At 47.4% G+C, this 13,215-nt stretch overlaps 2 protein-coding genes across 2 annotated transcripts; both read right to left on the bottom strand.

Moving 5' to 3' along the window:
* Positions 1 to 2,568: 2,568 nt before the first annotated feature.
* On the bottom strand, positions 2,569 to 3,891 carry LOC122735499 (hemoglobin subunit alpha-like). Its single transcript, XM_043977093.1, is given in 5 exon segments — positions 2,569 to 2,834; positions 3,153 to 3,357; positions 3,660 to 3,761; positions 3,763 to 3,815; positions 3,817 to 3,891. Coding segments are annotated over 5 exon segments (549 nt in total). The 5' UTR covers positions 3,877 to 3,891; the 3' UTR covers positions 2,569 to 2,705.
* Positions 3,892 to 9,668: 5,777 nt separating this feature from the next.
* On the bottom strand, positions 9,669 to 12,762 carry HBM (hemoglobin subunit mu). The gene is made up of 3 exons (XM_043977306.1): positions 12,609 to 12,762; positions 11,711 to 11,915; positions 9,669 to 9,860 (listed from the first exon to the last, which is right to left on the bottom strand). The coding sequence occupies exons 1-3, from the start codon at positions 12,698 to 12,700 to the stop codon at positions 9,732 to 9,734; spliced, it is 426 nt and encodes a 141-aa protein (XP_043833241.1). The 5' UTR covers positions 12,701 to 12,762; the 3' UTR covers positions 9,669 to 9,731.
* Positions 12,763 to 13,215: the final 453 nt, after the last annotated feature.

Genomic DNA, 13,215 nt, shown 5'->3' with positions numbered 1-13,215 from the left:
AGCTGGGTGACCCTGAGCAAGCCACTGTAACAATTGGAGTGACACCACCTGCTGGAGAGTTACTGTAGGAAAATTCTGCCATGAGGAGAAGGCATCTGAGGGCAAGCCATGTGGTTTGAAAGGTCAGTTCCTTGGTGTCAGGAAGTGACGTTTGCTCGTGGGTACTGTCTATCAAAGCTACCAGCCAATTAACTTGGAGCTGTGTGTGCACGAGTGGATGGGATATTCCGGGTTTCACAGGAGGCTTGTGGGATGAAGACAGGGCGAGGCTCGATCTCTCACTCTCTTTCTCGAGGACCTCAGCGGGGAGAGGAGCTGGAGACAGTGGCTCCCTGAGATAGATAGCTGTAGGCATCTAGGCCTCTTTCTCTCTCTTCACCAAATTCTTATTCTCCTTAATAAATGCTTAAAAAGTCTAAAACTCTTGCTAAAGCTTCTAATTTATTGGCAACCACTCATTACATATTTTAGACATATTTTAGACAGTATAGATAACAACTTTACACCACTTAACCCAGTTTGCCTCAATTTCATCATCTTTACAATGAGCTGGAGAAAGAAATGCAAACCACTCTAGTATCTCTTCCAAGAAAACCCTAAATGGGGTCACAAATAGTCAGATATAACTGAAACAATAAACAACAAAAAAAATTAAGATGGCAAATGAATAGGAGCTTAAAGCTTACAATGCACTTATTGGAAAGGATTCTATTTGATCCTGTTGAACACTTTGTGAGGGAGTTAGGGTGAAGATGATTATCCCCATTTTCAGGATGAGAGATCTGAGACTCAAAGAGAATAGTAGGGGCAGCTAGGTGGCACAGTGGATAAAGCACCAGCCCTGGATCCAGGAGGACCTGAGTTCAAATCTGGCCTCAGACAGTTGACACTTACTAGCTGTGTGACCCTGGGCAAGTCACTTAACCCTCTTTTGTCCAGTAAAGAACAAAGAGAATAGTAGATTAAGGTTAAACAGAGCCTGAGCCTGGTAGACAGATCCACATCCATGTGGTGTTCTTGCACTGCTATTGTTATACAAGACTAGAATATTCACATAGATAGACTCAGTTGTTCTAGATCCTAGACCATTAGCTGAAAGCATGCTCAAAATTTAGAACTATTAGAGTTGGCAGGAACCTCAGAATATAGAATGTGGGAAATATAGTCAATACAATGTTAGAAGTGAAAAGGAGGGGCAGCTAGATGGCGCAGTGGATAGAGCACCAGCCCTGGAGTCAGGAGTACCTGAGTTCAAATTCGGCCTCAGACACTTAACACTTACTAGCTGTGTGACCCTAGGCAAGTCATTTAACCCCAATTGCCTCGCTTAAAAAAAAAAAAAAAGAAGAAGTGAAAAGGATCTGGAGAGCATAGCCTACCAATGCTGAAGGGACCTTAGGGAGCCCCCAGACTAAGCCACTCATGACAGAGAAGGCAAATGAGACCTAGAAAAAGGAAGTGGCTTATTGCAAGTGATGGAGTATGTAAATGAGAGAGTCCAAACTAGAACTCTTGGAGGTAGGGGATGGAAAGTGTAATGGTAAGGGGGGAAGCCCAGTATCAACAAAGAAACAAGACCTATTCAGTTCATATCAAGTTCTTGGCTCCCACCCATTCCCCAGCTCCCTACATGCCCTTCTGAACTCAATCATGAATGCAAGCAGCCACAGAGCACCAACAAACCTAAATACAAGAAACAAAGGAGGAAAAAGGAGTGGCAGTCATAATTCCTCTATCTTGGGGGTTCTAGTCAAGAGGCTGTCTCTAGGTCCAAAGCATCTGAGCCTTCCTTGAAGAACCCCTCCTTAAAGTGTCCTATCTCATGATTTCCCCATAGAATGTCTCAGAGTTGCTAATGAGAGCCCAGGGTGTACCAAGGCTAGAATTCTCTTTCTCCACAACTCCCACAATGAGCTGAAACCTAGGATTGCCTTAGGCTGGCCTCTCTCACTCCCTGTCTGAAAGAGCAGTTGAAGGAAAATACCACCTCTCAGTTTATTATCCCCTTCCAACTCCATCAGACAACATATTCAGGCAACCAGGCCTCCCTGCAAGCATATGTAAATTCGGGTATCAACTAGGCTAAGATGAGTCCACTGCATCTTTCCAGTTCTAGTGAGGAAGCTCCTCCCAGGTCCAGACCAAGTTTTATTATACTTTGTCTCTCCACTTAGAGAACCCAGCCTTGCCACCCAGAGATTACAGTCAATGTTTGTACCACAATTGAACAAATAAAATGGGGTTAGAGTGTGGGCAGGTATGCTTGTGAGGCTCCAAGAGTACTGGGGGAGATGAGGAGGATGGTCTGGGTCCATCTTCTCTCCCATTTCTACTGCAAGGCTTTCTCTCCCCACTCCACCCTTTCAGGATGTGCAAGGAGCAGGGAGTCAGGATGGTAGAAACCAAACATTGGGGTTGCCCATCCCTCTTAAGTATCTCTCTCTCTCTCTCTCTCTCTCTCTCTCTCTCTCTCTCTCTCTCTCTCTCTCTCTCTCACACACACACACACACACACACACACACACACACCCTTTGTCCCCAGACACAATGCAAATGTACACATTCAAGTTCTGGCAGACTCAGGCTTTATTCGAATACTTCCATCTGCCCATGCGGGGAGGGAGGGGCTGGGGACATTGAGTGTCTGGCAGCTTGGATGGTGGCCACCGCGGTGGCGGGGGATATCTCTGGCCTCCGACACAGACTTAACGGTACTTCGCAGTCAGCACGGTAGACACGGCAGCCAAGAACTTGTCCAAGGAGGCGTGGATCTCGGGAGTGAATTCCTTGCCGAGGTGACTGGCCAGAGTCACGAGCAGGGAGTGGCTCAGGAACTGGGAGAGAGGAGAAGGGACAGCTCTTAAGTCAGGCTCCTCCAGCTTTGTGTGAGCACACACACTTCCCTCACCGCACTGGACCTGCCTGCTTCCTCCTCTTACCTTCCCTGTTCTCCACCCGCCCACTGCGCCCGACCTGATCCTGCTCAAACCCTACTCTCCTCTGGCGCCCAGTGATCCGCCCGCGTGCCAAGTCTTCGTTGTAAGAACCGCTGCCCTCAACGGAGCTGCCTTCCGGACCACACTGAGCATCCCCAGTCGCCGGCCTCGGATCCCTCAGCTTGCCCTTGGTGGGTCCCTTGAGCTCTGGCTCACCTTGAAGTTGACAGGATCCACCCTCAGCTTGTGGGCGTGCAGGTCGCTCAGGTTGGACAGGGTCCCGGGCAGGTCATCCACATGGGCGACAGCCTGGGTCAGGGCATCGCCTATTTTCTGGCCATGACCCTTGACCTGGGCAGAGCCATGGGACAGGTCGAAGTGGGGGAAGTAGGTCTTGGTGGTGGGGAAACTGAGGAAGGTCCTGTGGAAAGGAAAGGGGGTTCCTTTGGAGCACATTCTGAGCGCTGTCCACTGGACACTGTGGAGCCAGCCCCAGGGCTGAGGACGAGGGGAAATAGCGGGGAGGTACTAAGAGAGAGGGAAGAGATTCTGAGCTCCGACGATCGCTGGGGATCCTGTGGGCTCAGTTCGGGAAGGGACGTGTTGGAATTCTGGACCTGGACTGGAATTCGGGGAAGGGGCACGTCTGTGTCTGCGGGTCTGGGAAGCGGCAGCAGAGAGGGAGGGAAGTGGGAGGCTGCGGAGGAGAGGGGGGGCCCTTACCTCTCCAGGGCTTCAGCGGCGTAGGCACCGGCGTTGCCTCCCACCTTACCCCAGATCGCCTTCACGTGAGTCTTGTCAGAGCTGGAGAGCACCATGTTGACTTCTTTCCCGGTTCTGTGCAGGACCAGAAATATGTAGCTCCGAGTCCCATAGTCTATTTTATGGGGTTCCCTGGAAGGGCACGCCCTGGGTAGGTCCCCCAGTTGACTTCGCTCATTGGCTGGCGCAGTGCCCAGTTTAGGATGCCAGGGGCCCCGCTGAGTCACTGACTTAGGCGGTGCAAGGCTGTGCATCCCCAGCAAGAGGCGCTGTGCTCCCTTTAGGGATCCCCAACTCTAAAGGGGCCCTGGCAGGCTCTGAACCCTTTCTGTTCTGCCATCAGACTGGGCGAAACCTCTTGTGTCACTCCTCCCCCACCTTCTGGAAAGCAGAGCGGGACTGTGGAATGACACTGATTGAAATAAAGAGACTTGGGTACAAATCCCCTGGCTCTCTCACTTAGTACCTGTGTGATTTTGAGAAAATCACTTAACCTCCCTGGATCTCAGTTTCCCTATCTGTGAAATGAGGAGAAGCAGTTGTAGATGAGCTCTAAGGTCTCTTCCAGCTTTCATTCAGGCTATCATTTCCATCCTGTGATGCACAGCCCCCTGGCAGATCAGAGAGTTCAGACAGTTGGATACCCAGATGCTACAGTTTGGAAGACTGAGGTGGGAAAGGGGGGACCCGGCTCACAGCTGAGTTTGGATAGGAGTGTTTGGTCTCTGGCCCACATTCACTCTTGGGTGTCTGTCTATCCGTCCATACCAGCAGCCTTGGGAGCCAAATGAAGACATCCTGGGCAGCATCTCTGTCCTGAGGTTCAGGGGACATGGGCCAGTCCCTGCTCTGCCACTGAGTTTCTGTGTCCCTGAACAAGCTGCCCCTTAGGAATGTCAGGAGGCTCCAACATAGTACAGAAGTGGCCATGGGCAGCCAAGTCACACACTCTGGCTCACTCACTAGTCAAACAGCCAGTGCAGTAGTAAAGCTGGAGGTTCCCATTCTCCACATTACAGGGGTAATCCCAGGAAGCATCCTGGCCCGATTGGTCCTACCTGGGTACCACAGGTTACTAGCAAGGGAATAGTCCCTTCATATGAATGTTACGGTCCAAGGAGCTTTCCTGGAGGTGCACAGAGTCATAGATTTAGATCTCAAAGGGAACTCAAAGGTCACAAGCCCAACCCCTCCCTAGCTTTCTCCACAACCTTGAGCTTCCAGAAAGAAGCCTGCATCAGAAGACCTTAGGAGGTATCAGCTAGGATGGAACCAGGGGGAAGCTGTTGGGGGATCAGAACACACTCAGGGCCAGGTGGTATGTGTAATGCAGATAGATAGTCAGGAAGGCAGCATATGTTTCACAGCAGTGGAATCTTTTTCCCTGTCCTGGGTTCCCCATAAGCCCCAGTCTGGTTAACCTTTCTTTCCCTATGACCAGGAATTTCCTTTCCACCCCTTTCCTTCCATTTTCTTTTTCTTTTTAATCATGCAACAAACTAAAAGATTTCAATAATACAAATTACCAAATAGAGATTTGTGTTTGACATTGTGAACTTCCCTTAATAGAGGTTTTTAAAAGTGTATATTCGGGGCAGCTAGGTGGCACAGTGGATAGAGCACCAGCCTTGGATTCAGGAGGACCTGAGTTCAAATTCGACCTCAGACACTTAACACTTACCAGCTGTGTGACCCTGGGCAAGTCACTTAACCCCAATTGCCTCACCACCACCACCAACAAAAAAGTGTATATTCAATGTATTAACATCCAGTCAGCATGGCTCAGTGAATAGAGAGAGTGGGGTCTCATAGTCCAGAAACCCTGAGTTCTTAGCTCCAATTTGATCCCTATTGGTTGTGTGACCTTGGCTTTAGTGTCCTAAGCAAGCTATAGACCTCAAGAGGGATTGATGGGGGAGTCCTTCATTGACAGGTCCCCATACCAATGAAATCACATATTTTGCTAAACACACACACACACACACACACACATTCCCTCTCCCTCCCTACCCCTCTCTTTTTCCCTCTTTCTCTCCTTTCCTCTCTCCTCTTTCTCCCTCCCTCTCTCACTTTTTCTACCTTCTTCCCCCTCTCCCTTTCACTCCCTCTCTTTCTCTTTCTCTCCCTCCCTCTCTCCCTTCCCTTCTTTCACAAACACACCCCTGTTTGCTTCTGTCTACTTCTGAACTTTTCATCCTCTTTTGTGTATTTTACAAATGTTTTCTTGATGATCCTTCTCTTTCCTTCAAGTTCTGTCACTACCCTATCCCCCAAAACAAGCCCTTTGATATAACAAATAGCATCGCCAAGAAAAAAAATCAACACATTGGTCCTTCCTGAAAATGTGTTTTCTGCCCCTATGGTCTTGTATCACTTCTTGGCTAAGAGGCAGGATTCTCAATCATTCTCAGTCTCTCTCTCTCTCTCTTTTTCATTTTCAGTCTCTTGAAATCATAATTGGTTCCTGCATTGATCAGATTTCTAATATGAGTGCTTACCTCCTGAAGACTATAGAGCTTGGCTGTGGAAATAAAAAGACACCAATGAAGCAGTTCTTGCCCTCACAAAACTTAGAGTCTCTCACAGAATATCACTTTTTCACAGATAAATATAATTCTGGGTACGAGAATTTGAGGAGGGAGGCAGTTGGGAAGGATCAAGGAAGGCTTCATGGAGGAGGAGGTATTTAAGCTGAACCTTGGATACAGAAAAAGGTTCTAAGCAGCAGAAATGAGGAGGAAAAGTATGTCAGAGGATGGAACGTCCAGTTTGGAAAACTGGCAGAAGTTAAGGTTGACTGGAACATATGATGTGTGAAGGAGTTAATTAGGAATGAGGCTCTGGAGTACTTTCTTTCTTTCTTTATTCATTCATTCATTCATTCATGGGGCAATAGGGGTTAAGTGACTTGCCCAGGGTCACACAGCTAATAAGTATCAAGTGTCTGAGGCTGGATTTGAACTCAGGGACTCCTGAATTCAGGGACGGTGCTTTATCCACTATGCCACCTAGCCACCCCTTCTGGAGTACTTTAAATTCCCAGCTGTGAAGTCTATATTTTATCTTATTGCCAAGGCAAAAGGGAGCTACTTTAGGTCCTTGAGCAAAGGAGTGAGGTATTTAGTACTGTGCCTTAGGAAAATTGTTTTGACACTTGTGGGAAGGATTGATGGGAGAGGGGCAGACAGAAGTCAGGGAGATCATTCCAATAACGTGGGTAGGGGGCAGCTAGGTAGTACAGTGCATAAAGCACCAGCTCTGAATTCAGGAGTACCTGAGTTCAAGTTCAGCCTCAGATACTTGACACTTACTAGCTGTGTGACCCTGGGCAAGTCGCTTAATCCTCATTGCCCCGCAAAAAAAATTAAAAAAAATAACCTGACCTAAAAGAAGCAGTTACTAGATTAATGTTATCTTGGAAGGTCTACAGATCTACAAGGCCTAGGGTAAAGTAATAAGAATTCAAAACCAGAAAAATCTGTATTTGACAGACAGTTTTCAAAAGTAGGAATCAGAAGACCTAAGTTCAGATCTGGCCTCAGATACTTACTAGCCATGTGACCCCTGGGCAAGTCACTTAACCCTTTTTGTCTCAGTTTCCTCATCTGTAAAATGAGTCAGAGAAGGAAATGGCAAGCCACTCCAGTTTCTCTTCCAAGAAAACCCCAAATGGGATCACCAAGAGTCAGACTTGATTGAATAAAAACAACCCTTCATAGATCTTAGTGCCCTACTCTCCTCCATCTTACAACCATAAAGATTTATGACACGAAACTGGAAAATAGATGAAGGACTGTGTTTCTATGCCCACCTCCTTTTCTGGACTCTCTTCCTCAATTTTATTTCATTCATAGGAATGTATGGGACATTAAAATTTATCTAATTCAACCCTATTATCTTGCAGATAAGGAAACTGAGGCTCAGAGAGGAGAAGTAATCTGCTTAAGGTCATCTAGTTATTAAGTGGCAGATAACAGAGTCAACCCCAGGGTCTCTGACTCCAAAACCACCATTCTTTCCACTACTCCATGTTTTCACTCCTCTCCCCAGTCCCTATATTTCCCCCTGCCAAAATGATTGTTCAGACCCAGACCCGCCCACCTTTCAAGTTCCTTCCACCTTACTTCCAATTCTATTCTTCCCTTTCTGCCCAATCCCTGGATCTCCCACGCTATCCCATCCCAGGACAACACTAGGCTCTGTGGCTCCATTCAGCAAATGTATTTGGAGCACCCACTGTATATGAGGCACTATGCCCCTGGTTGATGCCTCTGGTTGGAGACCATATCTACTAGTTAGTTAGGGTCCTCAGAATGCTCTGGCCTCCTCTACCTCATCTCTCCTTTCCTCTCTCTAGTTCACATCTCAGCTTCAACTCTGAACTTTAGCTAAGTGTTAAAAGGGAAGTAATTTAATCAGACATTAACAATAAATGTGACCAATCTATAACCCTTCTAGAGTCATGTTTTCTAGTTAAAAGACAGAATTTCAGAACTTGTGAAAATTTGGGAAATATAGGGAAGGGAGAGGAGGGGAGGGGAGAGAAGAGGAGGGGAGGGGAAGACAGGGAAGGATGTCACACTATTTGGGGGAAAGCTTTTAGAAGAATCCTGAGCATCCTTTAATAATATTTTTGGCAGCTGGGTGGCAAAGTGGATAGAGCATCAGCCCTCAAGTCAAGGGGACTTCAGTTCAAATCTAGCCTCAGATACTTACTAGCTGTGTGACCCTGGGCAAGTCACTTAACTCCAACTACCTCCAAAAATTAAAAAACAATAATAATGTTGATGGCACATAAAACTCCTTAATACTTTATGGGAGGAGATCATAGTTAACACTTTAATGATACATTCTATTTTGATGGCACTTCGCACTGGAACATAATAACCCTGTGCAATAGCAATGGCAGACACTATTATCTTCACTTTACACATTAGAAAATTGAGATCACAGTGCTAATTAGTTACAGATCTGGGATTAGAACCTAAGTTCTAGGCCAGGGATCTTCCCATTCTTTTATCCATATCCATTTCTTCTGTCATAAAACTAGATGATTTTAGGTACCTTCTAGCTAAAATCATTTTATGCTTTAAGACCTCTTCTGGTTTTGATATTCTGTAGCAATTCTTCATGCAGGGGGTGGGGTTGGGGAGGGGGAAGGTGGATTTGGAAGCAGGGAACCTGGATTCAGACTCAGCTTTGTGCCACTTTACCACTCCAAGACTCATGTTTCCTTATTTGATGGATGACAGGGTTGGACTAGATGAAATCCTTTCTAGCTTTAAATCTATGATCCTGTGATCTGGCTGCCTTCTCCATCGAGGATTAACTTCCTGACTTGGGGAGAACACTGTGGTCCTTTGGGGTTGAGGATTGGCAGTGGGACAAGAGGGGTTGGCACACAAGGGTGTCCCTGAAATACTCAACACTCATTCTTGGGCCTTCCTTCTTATTTTTTGTGTGTGAGGCAATTGGGGTTAAGTGACTTGCCCAGTGTCACAGTTAGTAATTGTTAAATGTCTGAGGCTGGATTTGAACTCAGGTCCTCCTGAATCCAGGGCCAGTGCTCTATCCACTGTGCTACCTAGCTGCCCCTTGGGCCTTCCTTCTTTAAAGTGTCCAGCTGCTTCCTATAAACAAGACAGGTCACCAGTCACTTGAGTCAATAAGCATTTATTTAGCACCTACTATGTGCCAGCAATTGTGCTAAGGGTCTGAGCCTTCAACTGGGTCCTCTGGGCATAACAGAATTCACTCTCTGTGGCACCTCCCAGTCACTAGGTCTCTAGGAGATTCTCTGCCCTACCCTCTTGCCAAAAAAGGGGGAGGGGGCAAGGGGCTCTTTGGGTCAATCCAAGCCCATTTTCTGAGATTGCTCCTATTTCCAGACTTTTCTGTCCCAATTATTCACCAGCCCCACAGAGCCCATCCCATTCAAGGCAAGGCAATGACACTTTAGAGAAAACTGAGGATTTTATTTTGTTTTGGAGGATGAAAGAAGGCAGAGTTTCTTTTAGGGCAACTCAGACTTCCTCAGTGATATTTCTCTGTTAGAACCACAGCCACATTGGTCAGAAACTTGTCCCAAGCTGCATGCATCTCTGCAGTGTATTCTTCCTGCAGGTGGGAAGCCAGCATCACTTGGAAACAATGGATCAGGAACTGTAGAGGGGCAGAGAGGATGGAGGGCAACATTAAGACACAGAAACCACTTGAAACCTGTGACCTCTGAATTGTGACTCATCATGATCGGAAAGGCCAATGGAGGGTATGTGGGCAGGGTCTTCTCCATCATTCCCCATTTAGAATAAATCAGATTGGCTGATAGTTTTAAAGTTTTAAAGTTCTTTGAGGTACCCATACCCTCCACCCCTTAATAGGGCTTACGGAGGTTGTGTAAAGGCAATGGAGCCCGAACTCCACCCCTTTCAGACTGCCTGCCCCCAATGTCTACTCCCTTCCTCAAAGTTAGCTGTTTTTTGTTGTTGTTGTTTTTTTTAATTTCCACCATTCTTTTTTTTCCCCCCGGGGCAATGAGGGTTAAGTGACTTTCCCAGGGTCACACAGCTAGTAAGTGTCAAGTGTCTGAGGCTGGATTTGAACTCAGGTCCTCCTGAATCCAAGGCCAGTGCTTTATCCATTGTGTCACATAGCTGCCCTAAAGTTAGCTATTTTAACTTGGACAACCGGAGGAAGACCTAACTTCAGGATGTCATAATAAGAATTACCCATTACAGTTTACAAAATAACTTTCCCATTCTTAGTTGATCCTCATAACAGTCAAGGCAGGTATCTTTATCTCTCATTTTGCAGATGGGAAAACCAAATCCCAGATGGCAGAAATGACTTGTTCAAGGTCACAAGGCTAGTTATTGGTACAACTCCTCTTGGGTGTCCTGACCCCAAGGCCAAGGCTTTCTGCACTGTCTGTAGCAGTATAGTAAAGGTGAAACAACATGAATTTATAGATCAAGAGGCCTAGTGATCTGTTTCATTTATTTAAATTTTTTTGGCAAGGCAATTAGGGTTAAGTGATTTACCCAGGGTCACACAGCTAGTAAATATCAAGTGTCTGAGGCCAGATTTGAACTCATGTCCTCCTGATTCCAAGAGTCCATGCTCTATGCACTGTGACACATCATTGCCCAGGAAGATGCTCCTTCTGGTTTGTTTGTTTTTTGGTGTAAATTGGAACCTGCTGGGCTTGGAGTCAGCCTGTCCCCAATTCAAGTCCCACCGTTCACACTTACTGACTGGGTGACCCTAGACAGGTCTACAGATCTCTATGTGCCTCAGTAAACTAGCCAGACTTTATCTTAAAGTCATAGAGGGTGGCTGGCAATTTCCCTCCCTGGGAGGAGTTTCCACACAAAGATTCCCCCTTACTGAACTACTAGATAAGTGAATGGATGAATGAAAAACAAAATCTATCTTGAGCTCCTTGTAAACTACGATATCCGTGTTAATTTTTATTACTGCCATGTACTGTTCTGGATAGCTTCCTAATACTTATGGAGAGGCAGCATTGAACGGGAGATTCCAGTCTCACCTGGGGGAGGGCAGACAAGTCGCTTAACCTCTCATTGCTTTAGGGGGCAACTATCTTTGGTTGGGGCAGCTAGGTGATATAGTGGATAGAACACTGGCCCTGGAGTCAGGAGGACCTGAGTTCAAATTTGGCCTCAGACACTTGACAGTACTAGCTGTGTGATCCTGGGCAAGTCACTTAACCCCAATTGCCTCACACATAAAAAAGGCTATAGCTTTTGGAGACGGTGCTGGCCTTTCATCCGGTAGCTATTGTTTCCTTACCTGGGACTTCCCTATACCAATGAGATCCCAGTTCCAGTGCCTATCCTATGCATGGGCTCACGGATAAGTAAGTAGATGGGTGGAAGGGACAGGACGATGGGGTGTCAAGGTGGCTGGTGAGCTGGCAATGATTGAGAGACAGGGCTGAGGATTAGGAAGAAGAATAAAAGGACTGATGATGGAAGGGCTCCTAGGCTCACATGGAAGTTAGTCGGTTCCACCCTTAGGATACCGGAGTGCAGATCAGCCAGACTGCCTAGGGCAGCCCGCAGGTCGTACATGTGATTCACCGCCAGGCCCACGGCCATCAATATCTGCTCGCCGTGGTTCTGCATCTGAGCTAGTTCCAGGCCGGGGATCAAGTGTGGGAAGTAGCTCTTGGTGCTGGGATATGCGGCGAACAACCTGGGTGGTAGTGGAAAGGGAGGAACGTGAGCAGAAGGAATGGGGGTGCCTTCCAGTCTCCCCACGATCTCCCTTCTACTACCCCCGGCTTGGTCCTAACTAGGTCCCCTCTAGAGGTGAGACTCCGCCCCTCTCGGGCTGCCTGCCCCCAAAGTCTACTCCCTTCCTCAAAGTTAGCTGTTTTAACTAGACTCACTTAAACCCTTTGCACGGACAAGTTTCCCAAAGCCGCTTGAGATTCTTTTCTTCATTCCGCATCCCTTTAGCTGTGGTTAGCCGCACCCTCTCCACCAGACTAGAGACCTTGCGCTTCTTTCTGTAGCCTTTCTATCTCTCTCTCCACTTCCCTTGGGTAACCCCCCTCCCCTGCGCACCCCCGCCCCCAACTCCCGCCATTGGCCTCTGTGACCTTAGGATCTTTCTCTTCCTCCTTGAACTGCATTTTTTTTTTCCAGCCCCTCATTCAGTCCTTGAGATTTCAGGGCCCAGTTCTTCCTCGCAGCCCCGCCTAGAACTATACCCTTCCCCCATCCCCTCCAAACTAAGAGCACCGGGGACACTCGACCCTTGCCCCCAGGCCCCTCCCTCTCATTCCCCCCACCCCAGGGCTGGGGGAGGGGGACCTTCGCTCCCTCCCTCGCCCCGCTTCCGTATCCCACTCTACTCCCTCCCCCAGCCCTGTCTGGGCATCACCTCTGCAACAACTCCATCCCTAAGACGGCCTCATGGCCAGCTATGAAGTTCCAAATCTGGACGATGCGTCCCTGTTCCTCTGCGCTGAACATGTCTTCGAACCCGTGCCCGCGCTAGATCCTCTGTGGTCCAAATATAGGAGCGGCGACCGCGGTCAGAGCCCTTTTTATATCACCACGCCAAGTCTGGTTTGCCTACCTCTTATCTCCCGCCCTGCTAATGCATTTCTGGGTCCCGAAGAACCCACTTGTTTCCTGCTGTGGTTCCAGTGAGAACCGTTTAGTTTCTTACGAAAGCAACAGCGATCCTCAAGTAATTGGACATTCTGTGTTCCAGGGAAGTTAATGAACGAAGGAATGAATGAATGAACCATCGAATTGATAAATCATTGGATAAATTAGTGAATTAACAAATTAGAGAATAAATGAAGCAATGGGCTCTACTATTGGGAGACTCCAATAAAAAGTCAGAGAGGTCTTAAGTCTCGACTGTTCTGAGCCTCAGTTTCCCCATCTATAAAATGAGTGGGTTGTGTTCGACGGACTCTAAAGCTCTTTGACTTTTTTTATTTTTTATTTTTAGTGAAGCAGTTGGGGTTAAGTGACTT

The sequence above is a fragment of the Dromiciops gliroides genome, chromosome 1 (genome assembly GCF_019393635.1).
Source record: "Dromiciops gliroides isolate mDroGli1 chromosome 1, mDroGli1.pri, whole genome shotgun sequence".
NCBI lineage: Eukaryota > Metazoa > Chordata > Mammalia > Microbiotheria > Microbiotheriidae > Dromiciops > Dromiciops gliroides.
Note: the sequence above shows the minus strand (reverse complement) of the source record. Positions and strands in the feature narration are given on the sequence as shown.